Source organism: Lipotes vexillifer, unplaced genomic scaffold, assembly GCF_000442215.2.
Source record: "Lipotes vexillifer unplaced genomic scaffold, Lipotes_vexillifer_v1.1 scaffold1073, whole genome shotgun sequence".
NCBI classification, from domain to species: domain Eukaryota; kingdom Metazoa; phylum Chordata; class Mammalia; order Artiodactyla; family Lipotidae; genus Lipotes; species Lipotes vexillifer.
Genome location: NW_006791304.1, coordinates 979889 through 1000573, shown reverse-complemented (window position 1 = coordinate 1000573; position 20685 = coordinate 979889). Strand labels below are relative to the sequence as shown.

At 43.1% G+C, this 20685-nt stretch overlaps 1 protein-coding gene across 1 annotated transcript in view; it reads left to right on the top strand.

Annotated features, from left to right (window-relative positions):
- The window catches only part of FAXC (failed axon connections homolog, metaxin like GST domain containing), a 76947-nt gene extending 61895 nt beyond the window's left edge, over nucleotides 1-15052 (top strand). The window contains exons 5-6 of the mRNA XM_007464304.1: nucleotides 3923-4039; nucleotides 14256-15052. Of these exons, the coding sequence (XP_007464366.1) occupies nucleotides 3923-4039; nucleotides 14256-14545 (407 nt within the window). The 3' untranslated portion in view covers nucleotides 14546-15052. The remainder of the gene's footprint in view (nucleotides 1-3922; nucleotides 4040-14255) is intronic.
- The last annotated feature ends 5633 nt before the right edge of the window (nucleotides 15053-20685 follow it).

The window sequence follows — 20685 nt, the reverse complement described above, 5'->3', positions numbered from 1 at the left end:
GAGTACTGGATTATAGGCCATAGAATAAAATATATATCGACAAGTGCACACTTAAATAAATAATGGAATACGTCAGTAAATGGGGGATGAAGGGAACAGTAGTATTTGGATCAATACCTGTAGAAGGATTGAGAGAAATAGAAAATCCTGATTAGGCAAACACCACAGGAATAATTGTTTCAGATGACATCTACTGATGGATGCTAAAATTAGTGGGCCAAAGTTTGAGGAGAAACAGGATATTTATACAGTCTCAAAGTTTCTCTCCCAAGGCTATTAATTGCAAAAGGAAAAATAGTAACATTACAGTGAAGAAACCTTATAGACACCACCTTCACCACGTGGTCAAGGTTAACATCCCCAGTGATACGGACATATGGACATTGTGGACCCCCTGATATGATGCCCCGAGAAGGGGTATTAGGGTTCTCCAGAGAAACAAGCCAATAGGAGATCAAGATATAGATATCTAGATCTATCCGTGTCTGTTTCTCTTCTATAATAAAGTTATATTGACTCATACAACTGTGGAGGCTGACAAGTCCCAAGATCTGCAGGGTGGGTTGGCAGGGTGGAGACCTGGGAGGGCTGATGGTGTAGTTCCAGTATGAACTGGCTCAAGACCAAGAAAGAGCCAATGTTTCCATTTAAGTCTGAAGGCAAGAAAAAGCCCATGTCCCAGTGCAGAGGCAGTCAGGCAGGAGGAATTCTCTCCAGGGAGAGTCAGCCCTATGGTCCAATAAGGCCTTCATCTAATGGGACGAGGCCCACCCACATTAGGGAGAGCATTCTGCTTTACTCACTCTACCACTTAAATGTTAATCTCATCCAAAACACCCTCACAGGAACACCCAGAATAATGTTTGACCACGTAACTTAGCAGCTGTAGTCCAGTCAGGTTGGCACATAAAATAACCATCACAGAAGGCTTCATAAAAATGCATGACTACTCTAATTATTAACCACCTTAGACAAACCCAAGTTGATGAAAATTTTACAAAATAACTGACCAGTATTCTTTAATAAAAGTGTCAAGGCTATGAAAGACAAGGCAAGCCTGAGGAGGTTGGAGGAGACTTAAGGCAACCTGATAACTAAGTGCAGTGTGGGATCCTAGCTGGTACCCTGGAACAGAAAAGGATACTAGTTGACAAACTAATACAATTTGAATGAAGCCTATAGTGCAGTTAATTGTATTGTATTGATGTTAATTTTTTAGTTTTGGTAAATGTACTGTGGTTACCTAAGATGTTAATCTTAGCAGAAGCTGGTTGAAGGGTATACAGAAAGACCGGAGGATTTTGTAGTAACAGAGGGTATTTTTATATTCTTTAAATTTATAACTGTCTTGTGTGTATATATACATATAATTGTGTATCTACCATGAAGGCTAAATTCTATCCTTTGTTTTTTTTTTTTTTTTTTTTTTTTTTTTTTTTTTTTTTAATCTTTTTTTTTTTTTTTTGTTTCTTTTTTTTTTTTTTTTTTTTTTTTTTTGGCAAGTTCCTTTAAAAACCCTTAGACTTTTGTTCTTTTTTTTCCTTCTGTATTCTGTGTTCCCTCCTGACTAAAGCATCCTTTTGTAAACGTCCACAGCTCAACCCTCTTGCTGTTGCATGTAGGGTCTTTATCTCTGAGGTGGTTCTCCTCACGGCATATTGTACAGAGCAGAGAGCATCAGGCTGGGAGTCAGGAGGCCCGGGTGCCAGCATTTTTAGTCTAGTTCTGTTACTGACTCAGTATCCTTCCAGGTTTAACATTCTGAGCCAAATGGCAAATTTGGGCTGAACACTATATGCGTTAGTTGATGTATGGATCCAAATGATTATATTTAGTATTTTTTCCCTTTTATCAAGGTCTTAAGTGCTCTATTTTTAGATTTCCTGTTTTTTTTTTTTTTGCGGTACGCGGGCCTCTCACTGTTGTGGCCTCTCCCGTTGCGGAGCACAGGCTCCGGACGCGCAGGCTCATCGGCCATGGCTCACGGGCCCAGCCGCTCCGCGGCATGTGGGATCCTCCCAGACCGGGGCACGAACCCGTGTCCCCTGCATCAGCAGGCGGACTCTCAACCACTGCGCCACCAGGGAAGCCCGATTTCCTGTTTTTATAAACTCATGTACGTTTTTTCCTCTTGCCCCCGCAAAGTCTTTGGAGTCTACAACAGAATTCACAGTTTACTCTGGCATTTCCCTTAGACTCTTTCCTTTTAGCCATTTAAGGAACTCAACATTCTGGGGGGCCAGTAAGCCAGTGTAGCTCTCCTTTAACTTGTTTTCTCCTCTCTGAAACTGGGTCATATGTATAAAAGTGAGATTTGAAACAGGGCTGTCTGAACTGAAAGCTTCTATTGCCCTGAGGTGGCTTTGAAAGGAGGCTTCTGGTGGAAAGATGGATAGAATCTACCAGATGGAGAGAAGTGGGGGGCACATATGGGTTTTGGGGGGCAGAGGTGTGGCAGTGGGAAGCATGAAGCGTTCTGGGGAGTGGAGCTGTTCTGGGTCTGCTAGGGTAAAGGAGGATGAGGGATAAAGCTGAAATATGGGTGGGAACAGAGTTCGATGAGCCTTGGATTCCAGGTTGAGTTTGGACTGTATTTCATAGCCCATTTCATAAACCCTTTCCCTTTGTGAAAGGGAGTGCCACAGTGAAAAGAGTGTCTTAGAGATTTAAGTATGGGTGGGATATGGAATGGACCGGAGAAACAGAGGGTCTCTCCTCATGAGTGCTGGTGTTTGATGAGTTAACCAGATACGGCGCTAAGTGCTTTACATGTGTTATGTCATTTAATCCTCACAGTAGCCCTAAGAAATACCCTTAATATCATCCCCATTTTCCAGATGGGAAAACTGAAGCTTTGCGAGGTTAGTTAATGACCAGACTTTCCGTAGTGAATAACAGTGGTGGCAGGATGTGAAGTAGGATGGATCCGTTTCCACCTGGGCTCTGCCTCTTTATCCTGCAACACAATGGCCTGGAGACAACCTGGGGCAATTGTAGTAGGTAAGATGTGATAAGTCCAGGTGATAAGGCCTGAACTAGGTCAGCCGTGGTAGAAAAGGAGAGCTGGGAATGGCAAAGTAAGACATCCCTGTATGGGAGCCTGATCCCAGGGCTGGGTCTGCAATTTTAAAGCTTCTCTTTATGTTTGTTTCCTGCTGGTGCTCAGTGGTGAGAACTTTGCCAAGACCATGGAGACATCATGGAAAGCCTTGCCTCCAAACTTCCTAAGTAGCTTAGGCTTCTTGTTTTTCCCGAGGAAATGAATTAATTTAATAAAGTAAGTGCTGAGGCTGGGTGTGCTTGGCTGGGGTTACTAGAGATGGTTTAAGCAAACTTCCAGGTGTTCTCAAGCACCTCAAACTTTAATGGCTATAGTTGGACACAAGGAGGTGCCTCTGGAGGTCTGGGGGTGATCAATTCTTCTTTTTTTCCAGGAACCCCCTCTCTCATCCACATATCTTGATATGTTTCCAGTTACTTCCCTGCTTTGCTGTTGTATGGGTTGATATATCGCAGAATTGTTTAATTTGCTTTACTTTTGTTTCTAGTTATAAGTCAAAGGGGGTACATACATTTGGTTTTGCAAAGCTTTTTTTTTTTTTTTTGCGGTACGTGGGCCTCTCACTGTTGTGGCCTCTCCTGTTGCGGAGCACAGGCTCCGGACACGCAGGCTCAGCAGCCATGGCTCACGGGCCCAGCCGCCCTGCGGTATGTGGGATCTTCCCAGACCGGGGCACGAGCCCGCGGCCCCCGCATCGGCAGGCGGACTCCCATACACTGCGCCACCAGGGAAGCCCTGGTTTTGCAAAGCTTTTGATGCACACTTAAACGGGCATATAATGGGTGCGTGCTGAATGCTGTTGTGACGTAGTGGGACGGTGAGGGCTGGCCCAGTGACCTCTCTCTGCTCTCTCTGCTGCAGGTGATAAGAAGTACATCATGGGGCCCAAGCTTTCCACTCTAGACGCCACCGTCTTTGGGCACTTGGCACAGGCAATGTGGACCTTACCCGGGACGAGACCTGAGCGGCTGATAAAAGGCAAGCCCTACAAAGCTCCTCAGGTTTGGGGAGTTGCCGGGGGGTGGAGGGTGGGAGCAGCACAATGGAGAACTCCAGGCCAATGCCCCTGAGCTTGGCTGTGCTTTATGGAGGCGCCAGGCCGTGGTGTCTGGGGCCAGGGTCGGTTTCCTGTGCTCAGGACACGTAGAGGCCGAGGAGAGACCCGGCTTCTCACATGCCATCTTGCTCAGACCATGTTATTTGCAAAGCTGACACAAATCCTGCCGCGTTCTACACCAGGGCTTTTCTTCCAGCTCCTTACGTAGTGGACTTAATACTTGTCACTGAAACAGGGCTTGCATTCCCCCTAGTGCCCTTGTTTTGTTGGTCTCCCTTACTTTCCTTTGGACTGTGGTGGCTCACCAGTTTCTGGTTTATCCAGCACTGCGGCATCCGTGGTCGGGTGGGGCTGATGAGCTCACTGCCCATCTCACATGCTCCTTTTGAATCTGAACTAGTCTCAGATATTTCACATGTGCGTATAGGTACATATGATTCTGCGTCATTTGAGTTCAAAGCACTCCCTTCTTCTATTCCAGCGGGGTGTCTGTGGATCATACGCTGAGAGTAGTAGAGCTGGAAAGTTCAAGGTAGAGGGAAAATGCAGAAAGTGTCAACAAATGCTTTGTAAGTCTAGTGCTATGTGAGGTGTTATTGATATTATTATACATGCATTTTGACCAAAGAAATGGTATCTTTGTTGTGTGATCTTGATGTAAGGCCCATGAGAATTACAATTCTAAACTGGAGGGGTCGAAGTGGGATGAGTGGGACCGGAGCTAGAGGATGCACATATGTGTGGGGTAGGGATGGGGGTGGTTGCCAGGAGTAAAATTGGCAGTGGGGCAGGGAAAGTCAGCTCAACCTGGGTTGATGTCAAGGGACCAGATCTTCATGTGTGTATGTGTGTGTGTGTGCATGCATGCGTGTGCGTTGGAGTTGGGTGGTGGGATATACATGGCAGCTGGGGCCTCTGGGAGAGGCTTCCTCTGCCTTGATGAATGGGAACCATTTTGAGTCGCCTCTGGTTTTAAACAGTACCTAAGCAAGTGCCCGGGGCCTAGGAATGTGGGCATCAAGGTTCCATATTTCGATTTGGGGAAGGGGATTGACAAGAGTTAGTCAGCTGAGAGACTGGAGGTGTACATGAGATCACCAGTGAATAACATATAGAGTACTCTTAATTAATGTTGGATGGATTGATGGATGGATGGATGGGTGGATGGATGGATGGATGGATGGAACCAAGCAAGACAGAATTATACAAGAAACTGAGGCAGGTGAGCAGTCATGTGTGGTAGTTGTGGGTGGGTGGGTGGGGAGGTTGGTGAAGTCTGTAGGTGTGTGTGTGTGTGTGTGTGTGTGTGTGTGTGTGTGTGTACTCATGTGCATGCCCAGAGATTCAGAACAGGCTAAAGGCAGCAGGAGTAACTCTCCAGATTGGTGGGGAGTGTGTGTGTCTACTGACCAGGCTAGAAGCATAATTGGTGTGTGTGTACTCATGTGCATGCCCAGAGATTCAGAACAGGCTAAAGGCAGCAGGAGTAACTCTCCAGATTGGTGGGGATGGGGCTCTAGATACATTACCAGACTTGGTTGGAATGGATCAGGCATTGACTGAAGGTCTTTTAGAACAATAGCTAGGTGGGGACAGGGATAGTATGGACTTATATTTAATTTCCTAAGTGATCAGCATGGAGGTGTTCCTTGTCTTGTGATGTGTTGGACGCTATCTAAATTGAATATGTTATCATATTGGTGATGTTTGTAGCACTTAAAGTAGTTTCCCTTTATTTTAATCAGGTTTTCCACGGTGGTCTAAAAGATAGTGATTCCTTTTTGTTCATCTAGAGGTGTGTTTTGTATTTACTCTTGCTTCCTGTTTCTTTGTACTCCCTCCTTCCCTACCACACCACCTTTACACACCTATGAGTACACACACACTCACATCTACTCATATGCTTCTATACCCACATGCCCTGTACACACTCACTTGTACACATTTACACTTCTACCCAAGCACATATACACACACACCCTATGCATACACACTCACATACACACCCTATGTGCGCGCGCACACACACACACACACACACTACAGCTGACACTCAAACAACACAGGTTTGTACTGCATGAATCACTCATATGTGGTTATTTTTCAGTAGTAATGACTACAGTACCACACAGTCCATCTTGGTTGAATCCACGAATGCGGAGGAACCTTGGATACAGGGGACAGACTCTAAGTTCTTTGTGAATTAACCCCCATGTTGTTTAAGGGTCAAGTGTATTGAGGTCATCTGTTGTTTAGTCAGAAAGATTTAGGTATCCAGTATCAGTAGAAGTCTCAGATTGTACAGAATCCCTTCTCGAAGAAATGAAGCATCTTTTGTGAATTTATTTATGACTTGGCCCTTTCCTCTGTGACTTCCTGGAGAGACTTGAGGCATTTAGTGTTCTTTTTAAAGAAATGATCAGTGTTTTTGGAGAACTGATTTTGAGTCCCATGCGGAGACGCACACATTTGCGGGAATCTGATGCTGTCACCTGCAGGGCACTTTGGCACGTAGACGCAGATGCTTAAAATAAGTCGGTAGCTTCCAGCTCTCCGTGGGGACTGGAGAACAAATCATTCAAGCCCACAGCAAAGCCTCTAAAGCTCATTTCAGTCATCATTCTATGCCCCTTGCTAACCTTTTGATCGGAGCTGCTAATGCAGGCAAACTACTAATTTGATCTCAACTTCTTTCTCTGCCTTTGCTCTTTTTGTGGTGGAGACCTTCCAAGGAGAAGTAGAAACAACCAACCAAGGGTCTGGATAATTTAGAACTGGCTCACATCCAGGAGTGGGAGTGGCTTGGATCTGGCAGTTTTCTGCCTTAGCTTTGGAACAGCCAAGCCACTATTGTCCTTGCCATCTGTGTGAGTGTGTGTGTATCAATATTAGCTTTTTGGTCCTAGATATTACTTAAAATAATCCAGCCACACAGGCTACTCTGGGAAACATCCAGAATCATGAGAACTTTTCCTTAATTTAGGTGAGTAGGAGGACAGACTTTGAATATTCAGCAATTCTTAAAATATACATAATATGTTTGTGTATGATATGAAATGTCATTTCCTTACTAGAGAAAATTTAGAAAAGATAGAAAAGTTAAAAAAATATAAAATTAACTTGTGACCCCATCACCCGCAGAGAATTTCCATTAATATTGTGGTATGTTTCCTTATCTTTTATCAAGTACATGTATATATGTATGTTTAAAAATTGGGATCATTATGTTGATATAGTTATAACCTGCAGTTTTTAAAAAAAATTAATTTATTTATATTTGGCTGCGTTGGGTCTTCATTGCTGCGGGCGGGCTTTCTCTAGTTGTGGCGAGCGGGGGCTGCTCTCCGTTGCGGTGTGCATGGGCTTCTCATTGTGGAGGCTTGTCTTGTTGCGGAGCACGGGCTCTAGGTGTGCGGGCTTCAGTCGTTGTGGCACTCAGGCTCAGTAGTTGTGGCTCATGGGCTCTAGAGCACAGGCTCAGTAGTTGTGGTACACAGCCTTAGTTGTTTCGAGGCAGGTGGGATCCTCCCAGACCAGGGCTCGAACCCGTGTCCCCTGCATTGGCAGGCGGATTCTTAACCACTGTGCCACCAGGGATGTCTGTAACCTGCAGTTTTGAATTAACTATGTATTATGGCCATTTCCCTTGTCATTAAATATTCTTCAAAGCGGTGTATTTAGTAGTTGCATAATATCCTATCCCATGGCTACATTGTAATTTATGTGATTAATCTTCTTCTGGACTTGTGGGCTGTTTCAAATAATTTTTACTAACATTCTGTATTAACCACTGTGCCACCAGGGAAGTCCTGAATCTCAGTTTTATTATCAGCAAGTTTTTTTATTAAAGTATAATTGACATACAATATTATATTAATTTCAGGTGTACCACATTCAATGTCTATGTCCATTTTGAAATGATCACCACAATAAGTCTAGTTGCTGTCATCATACAAAGTTAATACAATATTATTGACTATATTTCCCCATGGTGTACATTACATCCCCATGACCTATTCTCTTTATAACTGCAGGTTTGTACCTCTCAACCTCCCCCATTCATGTCCCCACCCCCCGACCTCCCCTCTCCTCTGACAACCACCAGTCTGTTCTCTGTGTCTGTGAGTCTAGTTTTGCTTTGATTTTTTTGTTTGTTTTTAAATAAAAATTTTCTTTTTAGTAGCAAGGATACTTTATTTTTTAAATTAATTTTTTATTATAGTTGATATACAATGCTGTTTTTATAGTTTTTTATTATAGTTTTTTTTATTATAGTTGATTTACAATGCTGTGTTAGTTTCTGCTGTACAGCAAAGTGAGTCAGTTGTACATACACTGCTTGTTTGTTTTTTAGATTCCACATATAAGTGAAATCTTATGATATTTGTCTTTCTCTGTCTGACTTATTTCACCTAGCATAATGCTCTCAAGTTACATCCATGTTGTCACAAATAGCAAGATTTCATTTTTTATGGCTGCCTAATATTCCAGGCTCTGTGTGTGTGTGTGTGTGTGTGTGTGTGTGTGTGTGTGTGTGTGTGTGTATCTTCTTTATCCATTCATCTATCAGTGGACACTTTGGTTGCTTCCATATCCTGGCAGTTATGCTGCAGTGAACATAGGGATGCATGTATCTTTTTGAATTAGTGTTATTGTCTTCTTTAGTAAATACTCAGGAGTGGAAATCCTGGACCATATGGTAATTTTATTTTTAGTTTTTTGAGTAACCTCCATACTGTTTTCCATAGTGGCTGCACCAATTTACAGTCCCACCAGCAGTGCACCAGGGTTCCCTTTTCTCCACACCCTCACCAACACTTGTTATTTCTTGTCTTTTTTAGCAACCCTCTTAATGTGGAGTCACATTTGATTTTTTTTTTTTTTTTTTTTTTTGCGGTACGTGGGCCTCTCACTGTTGTGGCCTCTCCCGTTGCGGAGCACAGGCTCCGGATGCGCAGGCTCAGCGGCCATGGCTCACGGGCCCAGCCGCTCAGCGGCATGTGGGATCTTCCCGGACCGGGGCACGAACCCATGTCCCCTGCATCGGCAGGCGGACTCTCAACCACTGCGCCACCAGGGAAGCCCACATTTGATATTTTGATCAGAGTATCCTTATTAGAGAATTGCATGTGGATTTGGCACTCTGTAAAATAGACATGGAGAGTTGGAGAGCCTAGAAAAGTGAAAGTAAAGCACAAAAGGGAACGGGTTCTGTCGCACAGCTGCTTGCCCTGGAGAGCTGTACCAAACCCAGAGAACCTAACACTGCTTTTCTGAATTTGTAAGGAACACAACCTTCTGTGTTTTAAGAAAAACAAACACTGTTCAGCAGCTCTTTTACCTTCAGTTATTTATTGTACATGGATTATTGGGTTTTTTTGGCTTATTATTTGATAGATTAAAAGGTGGAAAAAATGCTGGATATCTTTGGAAAACATACACGTATATGCCCACCCCATACTCTTACTGTTCTCCATTCAAAGTGTTTAGGAAGAGGTTGTGGGGGAATTCAGGTCTCAGGGAAGGGCTGGCTCAAATGATCTTTGCTGGTCTTTGTATCCTGAGATCTGTGAATTAGCTTCAGTGAGACTGGGAAAGTGGGGGGTGTCCTCATTACCGCATTCAAGTTTGCTAAGAACTTTTTTAAACAATATTTTAAAAAAATTTTATTTACTTATTTATTTTTGGCTGCGTTGGGTCTTCATTGCTGAGTGCAGGCTTTCTCTAGTTGTGGCAAGTGGGAGCTGCTCTTCGTTGCGGAGCACGGGCGCTAGGTTGATGGGCTTCAGTAGTTGTGGCACGTGGGCTCAGTAGTTGTGGCTCGCGGGCTCTAGAGCGCAGGCTCAGTATTTGTGGCGCACGGGCTTAGTTGCTCCACGGCATGTGGGATCTTCCCGGACCAGGGCTCAAACCTGTGTCCCCTGAATTGGCAGGCGGATTCTTAACCACTGCACCACCAGGGAAGCCCTGCTAAGAACTTTTCTGAAGAGGAAATGTTCAGCGTCCTTGCTGCCTGTGTGACACAGCGTTATAGGGAGCAACCAAGGACACAGCCAGCACCTATCACAGGCGTGGAGCCAGGAGGTGCTGAGTAAATACCTGGAAACCAAAAGAATGTGTGTGAGCGCCAGCCCTAGGTTTTCCGGATATTGGCTGGTTAAGAACCCGGGGCTGGCAGTGGTGCTGGGAGGAATTGGAGAAATAAAGGAAAATAAAAGGAGTCACTTGTTTCAAAGAGCCATGGGGAATGTTTCCATTTGAGAAACTCCAAGAGAAAAGCTCTTTATTCTGTCTGGGAGTGTCCTTGGGGTAGAGGGCCATTTGGCTTTCTGATAAATATCCTTTCAAGTTGTCTGAGAATATCAGTAATCACTCGTTAGTCATTTTACTAATTTATTTTATTGGATTTTTAAATTAAAAAGGTAATACATATTGTCACAATAAGTTGAATTAAACAGGTGTATTTTAAAAGATTTATTACCTTCCCCTCACCCATGTCCAGTGTCACTCCCATAGAAAACTAATATTAAGGATTTGGAGTGAACCCTTCTGTGCCTTTTTTTTTTCATATACAAATTTACATGCATGTATATAGCTGTTTTTTTTTTTATTTTTATTGTTTTAAAACTAAACAGTGGAATTGCATTATACACATTACTTTATAACTTGTTTTCTTCACTTAATAGAATATTATGTCTTTTTAACAGTTGCCCAATATTCTATAGAATCGATATACCAGAATTTAGTCAATCAATCCCTACTGATGGACCTTCAGGGGTTTCCATCTTTCTTTTCTTTCTCTTTTTTTTTATTGACATAATACTGCATTCGACATCCATGCTCATCTATCTTTACATACTGATAATTTCATTTTAGTAGAATAGAGTACTAAAAGTGGAGTCCTGAGCCAACAGATAACTGAATTTAACATTTCAATAGATAACATCAGATTACTTTCCTAAAAAGCATATAGCAATTTATACTTCCACTAGCCATGTAGTATAATGTCTGACCCTCCACCCTGGATGGTATTAGACTTTTTTACCAGTCTGATAGGTGACATTATCTGATTGTTGAGTACACTTTGAAAGAAACCCTGCAGTTTTAAAAAAATTATTTCACAAAGTTTACATCTTCAGTATAGGCATTTATGTTAACATGGGCATCTCTGTCTCTCTCTCTCTCTGTGTCTCACACACACACACACACACACACACACACACACACACACACACATTACACATAGCCTGTTTCTACTGCTGACTTTTTTCATTCTTTTTGGCTGGTAGCACGTTGAGTGGGTCAGCTGGTGGAGAATCTAGCAACAAGCAAGGATTGGCAAAACCAGATAAACGGAGAACTCAACTGTAAATTTTCACTCTTTGTTTCACTCTTTATCAGGGGCAGGATATGAGGATGGGCATGTGAGCTCGCAGCCCTTACTTATCAAAAAGCACACCCTTTCTTCACTGTGTGATAGAGGGATCTCTTCTTCATGACAACCCATTATCTTTGAGTGACAACACCCGTCTCCTCAAAATTCTTGAGACTCCAGAAAGAATTACAGAAAAATATTCTGTAACAGATAGTGGGAAGCTATTAATTCCCAGGCCAGGCTGTCAGCTCATCAGGAGAGAGGCAGAGTCCAGTCATGGTGAAGGGAATGGAGTCTGGAGACTGCTTGTGTCTGAATCCTGGCTCAGCCACTATATAGTTACGTGACCTTAGGCAAGTTAATTAACCTCTCTGTTGCTTCAGTTTTCCTATTACAGATGGAGATATTAATAGTTCCTGCCTCATAGGATTGTTGCCAGGACTAGGGATGGGAGTTAATATAATTCAACAATAAATAAAGCACTTCAAGTAGTGCCTGGTACACAGTAAGGCCTCTATACATGTGTGCTATTATTAATTTTTATTATTGCAGACTGAAGGGGTTCTAATGTCACACAGTCATGAAGGGGGCAGCTCTCCTGGAAGAAAGGTAAATAAACAGGCTGTAGAGAGAATGGCTACAAAAGAAGTAGAGACAGTCATATATTGTGTAGATCCCATGGACATTGTGACTAGATTCTTACTTTCTGGGAATGGACTTGATTGAAGCAAACAGGGTTGTCCCCAGGGCCTGCTGTGAAGTGACCACAATTCATCTTTGATATTCCCTGCCCCCAGTGGCCCCTTGCTGCTGCTTCTGCGTCTTTATCTAATATTTGTTTACCAGCAATACCTGGTGAGGCGTTTCGTAACTGCTTCCCTGAGGGAGAAAATAAAGGAAAGTTTTGCGTGCATCTGCCCAAAAAGGAGCAATGATGTTGGCTTCTTAGCTTCCGAGTGCGTACAGAAAGTCTTCGAGTTGGGGGCAATCAGAGTGGACTCATATAAGTGTGAGTTGAACTGTTTTGATCTGAGAAGACTGAAAATGGTGACCTGGGACCAATACAAATCCACTGGTTTACAGGATCCATGAAGCGGGGGGATTTGCCTTATTATGTTTTGTAACGGATGTATTTAAGCAGAACAGCAATCAAGTTTTGAAAAATTTTAGTGGGAAAATGCTTATAATGTTACAGGAAGTGACAGGTAATGATAATAATGACAATAAATAAATAGAAAAAAATACTGAAAGCAATCACACCAAAATGTTAATTGTGATTACCTTGGATTGGTGAGATTATAGGTGCTTTTGTTTTCTTCTTTATGTATGTGTGTGTGTGTGTGTGTGTGTGTGTGTGTGTGTGTGTGTGTGTGTATTATGTATATTTATACCATTTCTATATACAGACTTCTAATTTTCCAAAATGAGCATATATTATTTTCTCTGGTAGAAAATAAAATAGAGTAGTTACAGGCTATAACCACTAGAGCTGTTAATATAGAAACAGCCTAAATGGCTATAATAGGGGATTGGAAAAAACAAAATGAAACTATGGTACATGTGTATAATGAGGTACTATGCAATTATCAAGGTGGTCATGGAGTGAAATTAAAAAGTTTACATTATATGTTGCTAAGTGAAGAAAGTAGCATAGGAAACAGAATATATAGTAAATGCTATATAGCAAATGTAAATATATGTAAATGCATATATAAATATGTAAATTTCAGGACGAGTTTAAATGAATGTTATTATGGCAAATGGGATTATTGGTAATTCTTTTATTTTTTGCTTATCTGTATTTTCTAATTTCCTGCAATAAAACATGGACTACCTACACAATAAGTGAATGTTTATATAACTTAAAAAAAATAAACATCCAGAGAATATTCTTAGGGCAATAAAGTCCTATAAGAGACAGTGACAAATTATATACTTATGAGGAGTGTTGCCATCTGGTGGATCAAAAGCAAAAACTCACCCTCTTTCTACATTTTTCATTTGGAATTAGGAAATGAAAGCCATATACCGTGCCGTATTTCAGATGAATGCCTGGACGATTTTAGCAACTTAAAAATGTTCCTTTGATTCACAGGAAAAAAATAGACCAACGACCAAGCCCAATGAGCCCAATCGTGGGTGCACTGTTGAATTTCATTTAAAAAATAAAAAAAATCTCTGTTTTACGAAATATGTTTACAGGCATGCTCATCCATAAAGACAATTCTGAGTTACCTATTTTATGGATGATTCAGGGCAAAATTTCCATCCTAACCTAATTTTTTTCGACTGGTTGGCATACTGACCAGCCCATAATGACACTACAAATATCTGTGGAATGAAGGATCACTTCTGGCTGACTTAATCCAACTAACAGTTGGTGTGTTTTCATGGACAATCAACTAATTTAGATATGAACCAGTCGCAGGACTAGTTCTCTTGATATGCAAACATAAAATGATAAAACACTTCACAAAGCAACATCATGGTAGTTTAGCTGCCATTTTGGATAAGCTACCCCCTCACTTCTCACCACCATCAGACTCACTCCGAAATTTCATTCAGCCCATTCACTGAATTTAACTTTTCCCACTCACCTTTCTCCTTCTGTGTATAAAAATCTAAACATTTTGACAGTGCCTCTGTGGAAAAACATGGTTAATGCCTACTCTACCCCATCCTTCTAAGTTTCCCAGAAAGCCAAGTGGCTGGTAGATTGTTGCCTTTGAGAACTAATCCTCGCTTTCCTCACCACCCTGCAGGTGAGCTGATCAATCTTGCCATGTACTGTGAGAGGATAAGGAGGAAATTCTGGCCTGAGTGGCACCATGATGATGACAACACCATCTATGAGTCCGAGGAGAGCTGCGAAGGCAGCAAAACACATACGCCCCTGCTGGATTTCAGCTCTTATTCAAGGACAGAGACCTTTGAAGATGAGGGAGCAGAGAACAGTTTTTCCAGAACCCCAGACACGGATTTCACTGGGCACTCGCTCTTTGATTCTGATGTGGACTTGGATGACTACACAGACCATGAACAGTGCAAGTGACATTCAGCCCTGCTGACCCTCCTCTGTTGGAGCTGCCATTCCCTGGGGTCAGTCCAGTTTCCCAGGTAGAAATCCATCCGAGCTGAGAGGAGATCTTCGTGCTTGACACAGTTCTCACAAGCTAACTGGACTAGAGCAGCCTTATTTCTTTTTTGTACAGACAAGACACGGAACCATTCCGATGGCTCCATTTAAAACGAACAGGCAGAAGAAAAAGTCAGCATGGTTCCTGAAACCCACTTTTGTTTTCATTAGAAAACTAAGATGGTGTGGTAGAGCAGGTTGCAAGAGCAGGTTGTCCACAGATGGTGTGTACATCGATCCCCTGCAACCCGAGGGCTTAGGTGCAAGATGGATTCTTGAACATCCTTCATCCAGCAGGGTTCAAAGTCAGGAGAGATGTCATCAGAAGGAATGTAGGAGATAAATGTTCTATGGTGGCTGCTTGTTATTTCCTGTGTGTATGTTGTATGTTGAGGTATAAGTCAAATAAAATCCATAGATATTCAGTGAACACCTACTATGTGCAAAGCACTGTGCTAGGTGCTAGCCAGTATGAGTTTTATCCTGCCAGTGGCTAGCTGTGTGATTCTGGGCAAGTCCCTTGATTCTTGTGTGCCTCATTTCCCTCACCTGTAAAGTGGGGGTAACAATAGTCCCCGCCTACCTACCTCACAGGGGTGTTGTGAGGATTCATGTGGTAACATACGGCACTTTAAACCTCTCGGAAGAGGTGTGACATAAACACATTTTATTCTTTAATGTGCTTCGTGTGTGTGGAGATCGGAGGGCAAAGGAATTCCACATCTAGGCAACAGCGGCCCCAGTCACTCGCCCAAGCGGAGCCAATGGAACACACACCAAGGCACAGTTAGGACTCTGTCATCATCCTCTTTGTGACCTTGCTTGAATCGAAATCTTTTGTTCAAAGAACCTTGGAAATGTTTCTACAGATCATCAACAGCTACAAACAGTCTTCGATTCTACTGTACATTTGCAGAGAAGCCTTTCTTTCGTTGCCTGAACGTACACTGGAACGTTGTCCTTTGTTGATTCTGGAGTGTTAAGTTGCCTATGTTTGGTTTACTTGGGGGAATAAAGCTCAGGAATAGGTTGGATTTAATAGTGGTGAAGGGGAAAGGATTTGACTGATTTTTGTAAGCAGAAGCTCGCCAACTTGTAATGTCTTTTTTGAAAACAAACCTTGCAAGATGTATTGGAGAGATGAAGTAGGAAGCAGAGCACTGTAACGGGTAGCAGAGCACTTTGTGCCGTGTGGACCCTATGCAGTTTTATTAACGCAACTTTTCTGGTGTTCTCAGCCATTGTCCGGCGAGGGGAAGGCAACGCTGAGGACAATCTTAATCTTTCTTAAGGATTTTTCCTCCCTTCCCCGTCCTCTCTCTCCCTCCCCATAGAGCCCCTGAACTCTTGGGGTTACTGTGTTGACTGAGGCACTCCATCTCTGAAGACATAGTTTTGGTTGACTTAGAACATTTTCTAGTGAAATATGGGTTGAAGATACTAGGGTGATGGCTGTGGATTTGGGCTTCTGACCACAACTGACTGGGGAAGGGTTATTCCTTATGGGGTTAAAGAGGAACTTCTTAAAAGACAGCGTCTTCTGGTAAGTTCACGTACTTTATTTGAAAAAGACTCTCTTTGAATATAGTTTTGACAAAATAGTCCTAAAATGCTGTGGATTCACAAAGAAGTAAATGGGGAGAGTTTTTGAGGCTATTTACCATTTAAGCAACAGGGTAGGGCATATAACTGGGAAGAAATGCTGAAATACCCTAAGCTAGACACTTTTATTACACAGAAAGCTCAGTTGTTGATATCTTATTAAAGCCCTTCATCTTTTGAGAGGACTGTTCGATGACTAATAAGAATGTGTTGGAGGATGTATGAATGGTTGAGCCTGTTTTGTTTCCAGCATCATTTGGACTGTTCACCTCTCCTCTCTCTAGCTTAGTGTGTTGCAAGGCCAGCTGGTGGTAGTTCTGTGTGACAGGGAAGCTCCTGGCCTGAAAATGTGAATGTAGTGAACAGGTAAACTGTGGACCAATCTCCACAAAGACTGAGTTCCCCTTTCCCCACCCTCAGCTGGAAAGAGTTGTGTTTGAAATTTTGGCTACAGTTTATTCTTCCTGTATAGCACCAAGTGTGCTGTATCTTCAAGCCACGAATGATTAAGTTATGAGTGTGTAGAAGTCACAGATATTTTTTATTGTGTGTTACTCGGAGGGCAAGTCCATGGAGAACCAACGTTCAAAGTGAAGCTGTAAGGCCTTCATTCATTCTTTTCAGGAGCCTCCCGCAGGGGCTTGAATGGACATTGCTGGAGTCCTGGGTATTCCCTGACAGCTCATGACTGGGTATGCAGCATTTTGTACGGGTAACTGGATTAGGAACCCTAGAGTAGGCCCAGGTTTTACTTTCCCAAAGTTGGTTATGGAAACAGAATGACCAAGACAAAACCCACTGTGGAGTGGGTGACTGATGCACTCTTGATTGGGAAGGCTTTAATTTTATGTGCTTCATTCTAAAGCTATCCAGGTTTGAAGTGTTCTCCAAGTTGGTGAACAGGTGCTACTTATAAGAAAAATAAGAAATTAGGGGACATTTTGGTCATCTGGCTTACTTGTTCAAGTTCTGTATTTCTTTTTTACTGGAAGGTAACTTAAGGAAATGTGGTCTTTAGTGGTAATAGATGCTTTTGGATGGACAGAAGACCCATGGGCTACCTGTTCTTTTTCTTACCTCTCGCTGTAAAATTAAATTCTGCCCTTCTCTCCACTTCCCTTTGCCTCACCCCACCCCTGTCTCCACTCATCAGGATGAGGGAGCGGCATCACGCTTTGCCCTGCATATGCCAGAGTAGATACAAGGATGATTTAAATTTACGCAGAAGTAAACTCTATTGTCAGAGGTTCCCATTTCTTGTTGTAACATCATGACTTGTGAATAGTGACACTACCAAGGCCACATGCTACCCAGCTGACTGATCACAGACTTAGAGCAACTGGACTTGAATCAGAACTGCAGTCTGGTCCTCACGTGAGCTCTGCCTGTGTGCACTGAGGTATGAGGATATGTGTTTGTGAAACAACTAGGGTTCAAGGAAAGGAAGCGTTAAGGGTTATAGCCATGGGGGTCTTGCCCAGGTTATTTGAGAGAAAGTATAGACTCATAGAAATGGATAGCTGGGCCGTGGATTCACTCTAGAAAGCCATATTTATTTGGAGGACAGGCCCGGAACGGAGGTCTTTCACCTTGCCTTTCACAGGGTTCTTCCCATTACATCAGCTTGACTTGGATTCTTTTTAAAACCCACCTCCCCAAGAGGTCACTCCATGTTCATATAACCAGCACATCCCTAGTCTCTCTCTGACAGTGCTTGGAATTCTCCACTCTTGTCCCCTGTATCTCTTCAGCCTGGTCTAGGCCAATTCAAAGGATCTTTCTTCTGTATCTACTCTGTGCAAGGCGCTGCTGGGCTCAGTGAATGATACCCAGAGGATGTCCAAGTCACCAAGACTCTTCATTCTCGGATTATATCTTTTAAGGAATCCATGCCCATATGCTCTCTCACTGGATATTTAGTTACTCACTGGTGAGTTGATAGCCACCTACCCTGTGCCTGGCCCTGGGATCCACACTGGATATAGAGCGGTGAACAGAACAGACATGACACCCTGGTTTTAGGGTATTCTCTTTTACCTAAGGTTCTGTGTTAGCCTCTTTTACGTGCTTAGCCACTTCCCTGATCCATTCCACTCATCACTAGATTAATATTTCTAAAAAGCTCTAATAGGGCACCGTATTGCTCCAGGCTGAGGTATTCCTTAGGGCCTGGTGTTCTCACCTCTTTCTTCACCTTGTTTCCTGGGGCTCCTCCACGTGGTCCGTCCAGTGCATCCAAGCTGGTCCATTTGCCATTGCCTAGACATGCCTCATGTACCTGTGCTGTGCCTGTGCTCATGCCAGCCCTCTCCTGAAATGCCTGCCCTTCCCCTCCACTGGCGCAAGTCGTACGCACCTTGCAAGGCCCAACTTGGTCAGTTCTGCAAGAAGAGGTCTCAGCTCCTTATAATCTCCCCTGCCTCTAGAAACACAATTCCCATCATTTCCTTCCCTGAAGGCTGCATGGGAAAGGTATGCCCAGAAAGTGGGCTGTACACTAGAAAGTAATGGTTTTTAATTTTTTTGTCTCCATAGATAATCCGATTCAAGTCCTATGCCCTAGTCCAAGAAAAATACGTATATGCAGATATAGGAAATTTTACATGTAAGTTCAGGAGATTTAGAGACATCTTGACGTTATCCGTGGATTCCTTAGGGGGTTCATGGACTGCAGGTGAAGAAGCCTTCTTCTAAAGAGTCTTTAAAAGTCACTGTTGGGGCTTCCCTGGTGGCGCAGTGGTTGAGAGTCCGCCTGCCGATGCGGGGGACACGGGTTCGTGCCCCGGTCCGGGAAGATCCCACGTGCCGCGGAGCGGCTGGGCCCGTGAGCCGTGGCCACTGAGCCTGCGCGTCCGGAGCCTGTGCTCCGCAGCGAGAGAGGCCACAACAGTGCGAGGCCCGCGTACCAGGAAAAAAAAAAAAAAAAAAAAGTCACTGTTGTTTAGTGTTTGTTCTTGCTTGCTTTTATCACAGCCAGACAGGAGACAAATTGGAATGGGATGTGCAAGCAAGTGATCTCTGTCATTATCCCCGTGGAGAGTGTGCTGAGTGACAGGGGAGGAGGATAAGGCCTCTCACATTAGTTGAGAAAATATCTTTGTTTTGACAAGTGTGGCATTTTGAAAGTGACAGGGTTTCGTTGTCATCGTCATTGTCATCTCCCTTCTGACCACCCAAAAAGTTGATTTCGCAAAATCAATTCAGGGCCAGGGGAGCTTCCCTTCAGCCCTGAAACCCACCGCTTCTGCTGGCCGACCTGGGCTTAAGGTGGGAGAGAAGATGCTGGATTTGTCCTTACAGGAAAAAGTTCTACACAATCAGGTTTTTCTACATTAATTAAGCGATTAAGTAATTCATAGAACAGTTGAGTGTATTTTCAATAAAAGGATGGTGCCTTTTGTTGATAGGGAACAGCTCAGGTTCCTCCTCTATCTCCTTTTTTGCTTCCTCTTTTCTCCTTTCTCCTGACCCTCGCCCCCCCCTCTTCCTTTCTGTTTTCAGGGCGAAGCTCCTTTCGTATGACCCAGGATCCTTTGCTCTCCTTTATATGTAGTGCTGTTTAAGATGAACACAGACTGATGAAGGTACATTCAATGACAAATACTTCTTGAGTCTAAATGCTGAACTCTGGCAACCCATTTCTAACAGGTCCGGGATCGATGGCTTGACCTTCCTTCACTTGCTTCTGGTGGTCTGGATGCAACTTGCAAAGTTCAAAAGGACCCCTTGGTGGGTGGGACCCCTCCTCTGGCCGGCAAAACCCTTGCTAGTGCCAGGAGTAAATGCAAATGGATGTGAGGCTTTCCTCATTTAAATTTCTTACCAGAAATTTAGGTTTTTAGTCCCTGACTTTAAAGAATATCTTAAAGATATTTAAGATTCTTTAGTCTTTAAGGTAACTGGAACCAGCAGCACATTGGCCTTGCGCCTTTGAGAAGGTTACAGAGAATATGAAAAATCGCGTACAAGGAAGCAACTCACTGTTTTGGGGCTAACAGTGTGACCTTCTCAACCATTCTGGCTCTTGCCAAAGCAGGGAACTTGCCCCCAGACCAAAGCTTCTCTGAAGCTTCTGCTGCTGGCTAGACCATTAGGATGGTCTCAAAGTTCAAGAGGATTATTGCCCCTAATTGTCAAATTTGTAGACAGTAAAGGGGACCATTGCAATAATAAGACATCTTATGAATGTGGTCCAGTCAGCACCAGCACTCTTGATTATTTCCGTGGGGAAACATGTTATCTAGAGCAAAAGATTGGTACAGTACTTTTGGTGTTCCGTACACAAATAATTTCAGCAATTAACTTGATGGCCTTCTTGAATATTTTTCAATTGCTGTTGTCCCTAATTACAGCTTTAAATATTTTGAAACAATTCACTAACTATAGAGCAATATATATTTATGATGATGATATTCATTTTATGAAAAGTAGTATTACTAAATGTAATTCACCTC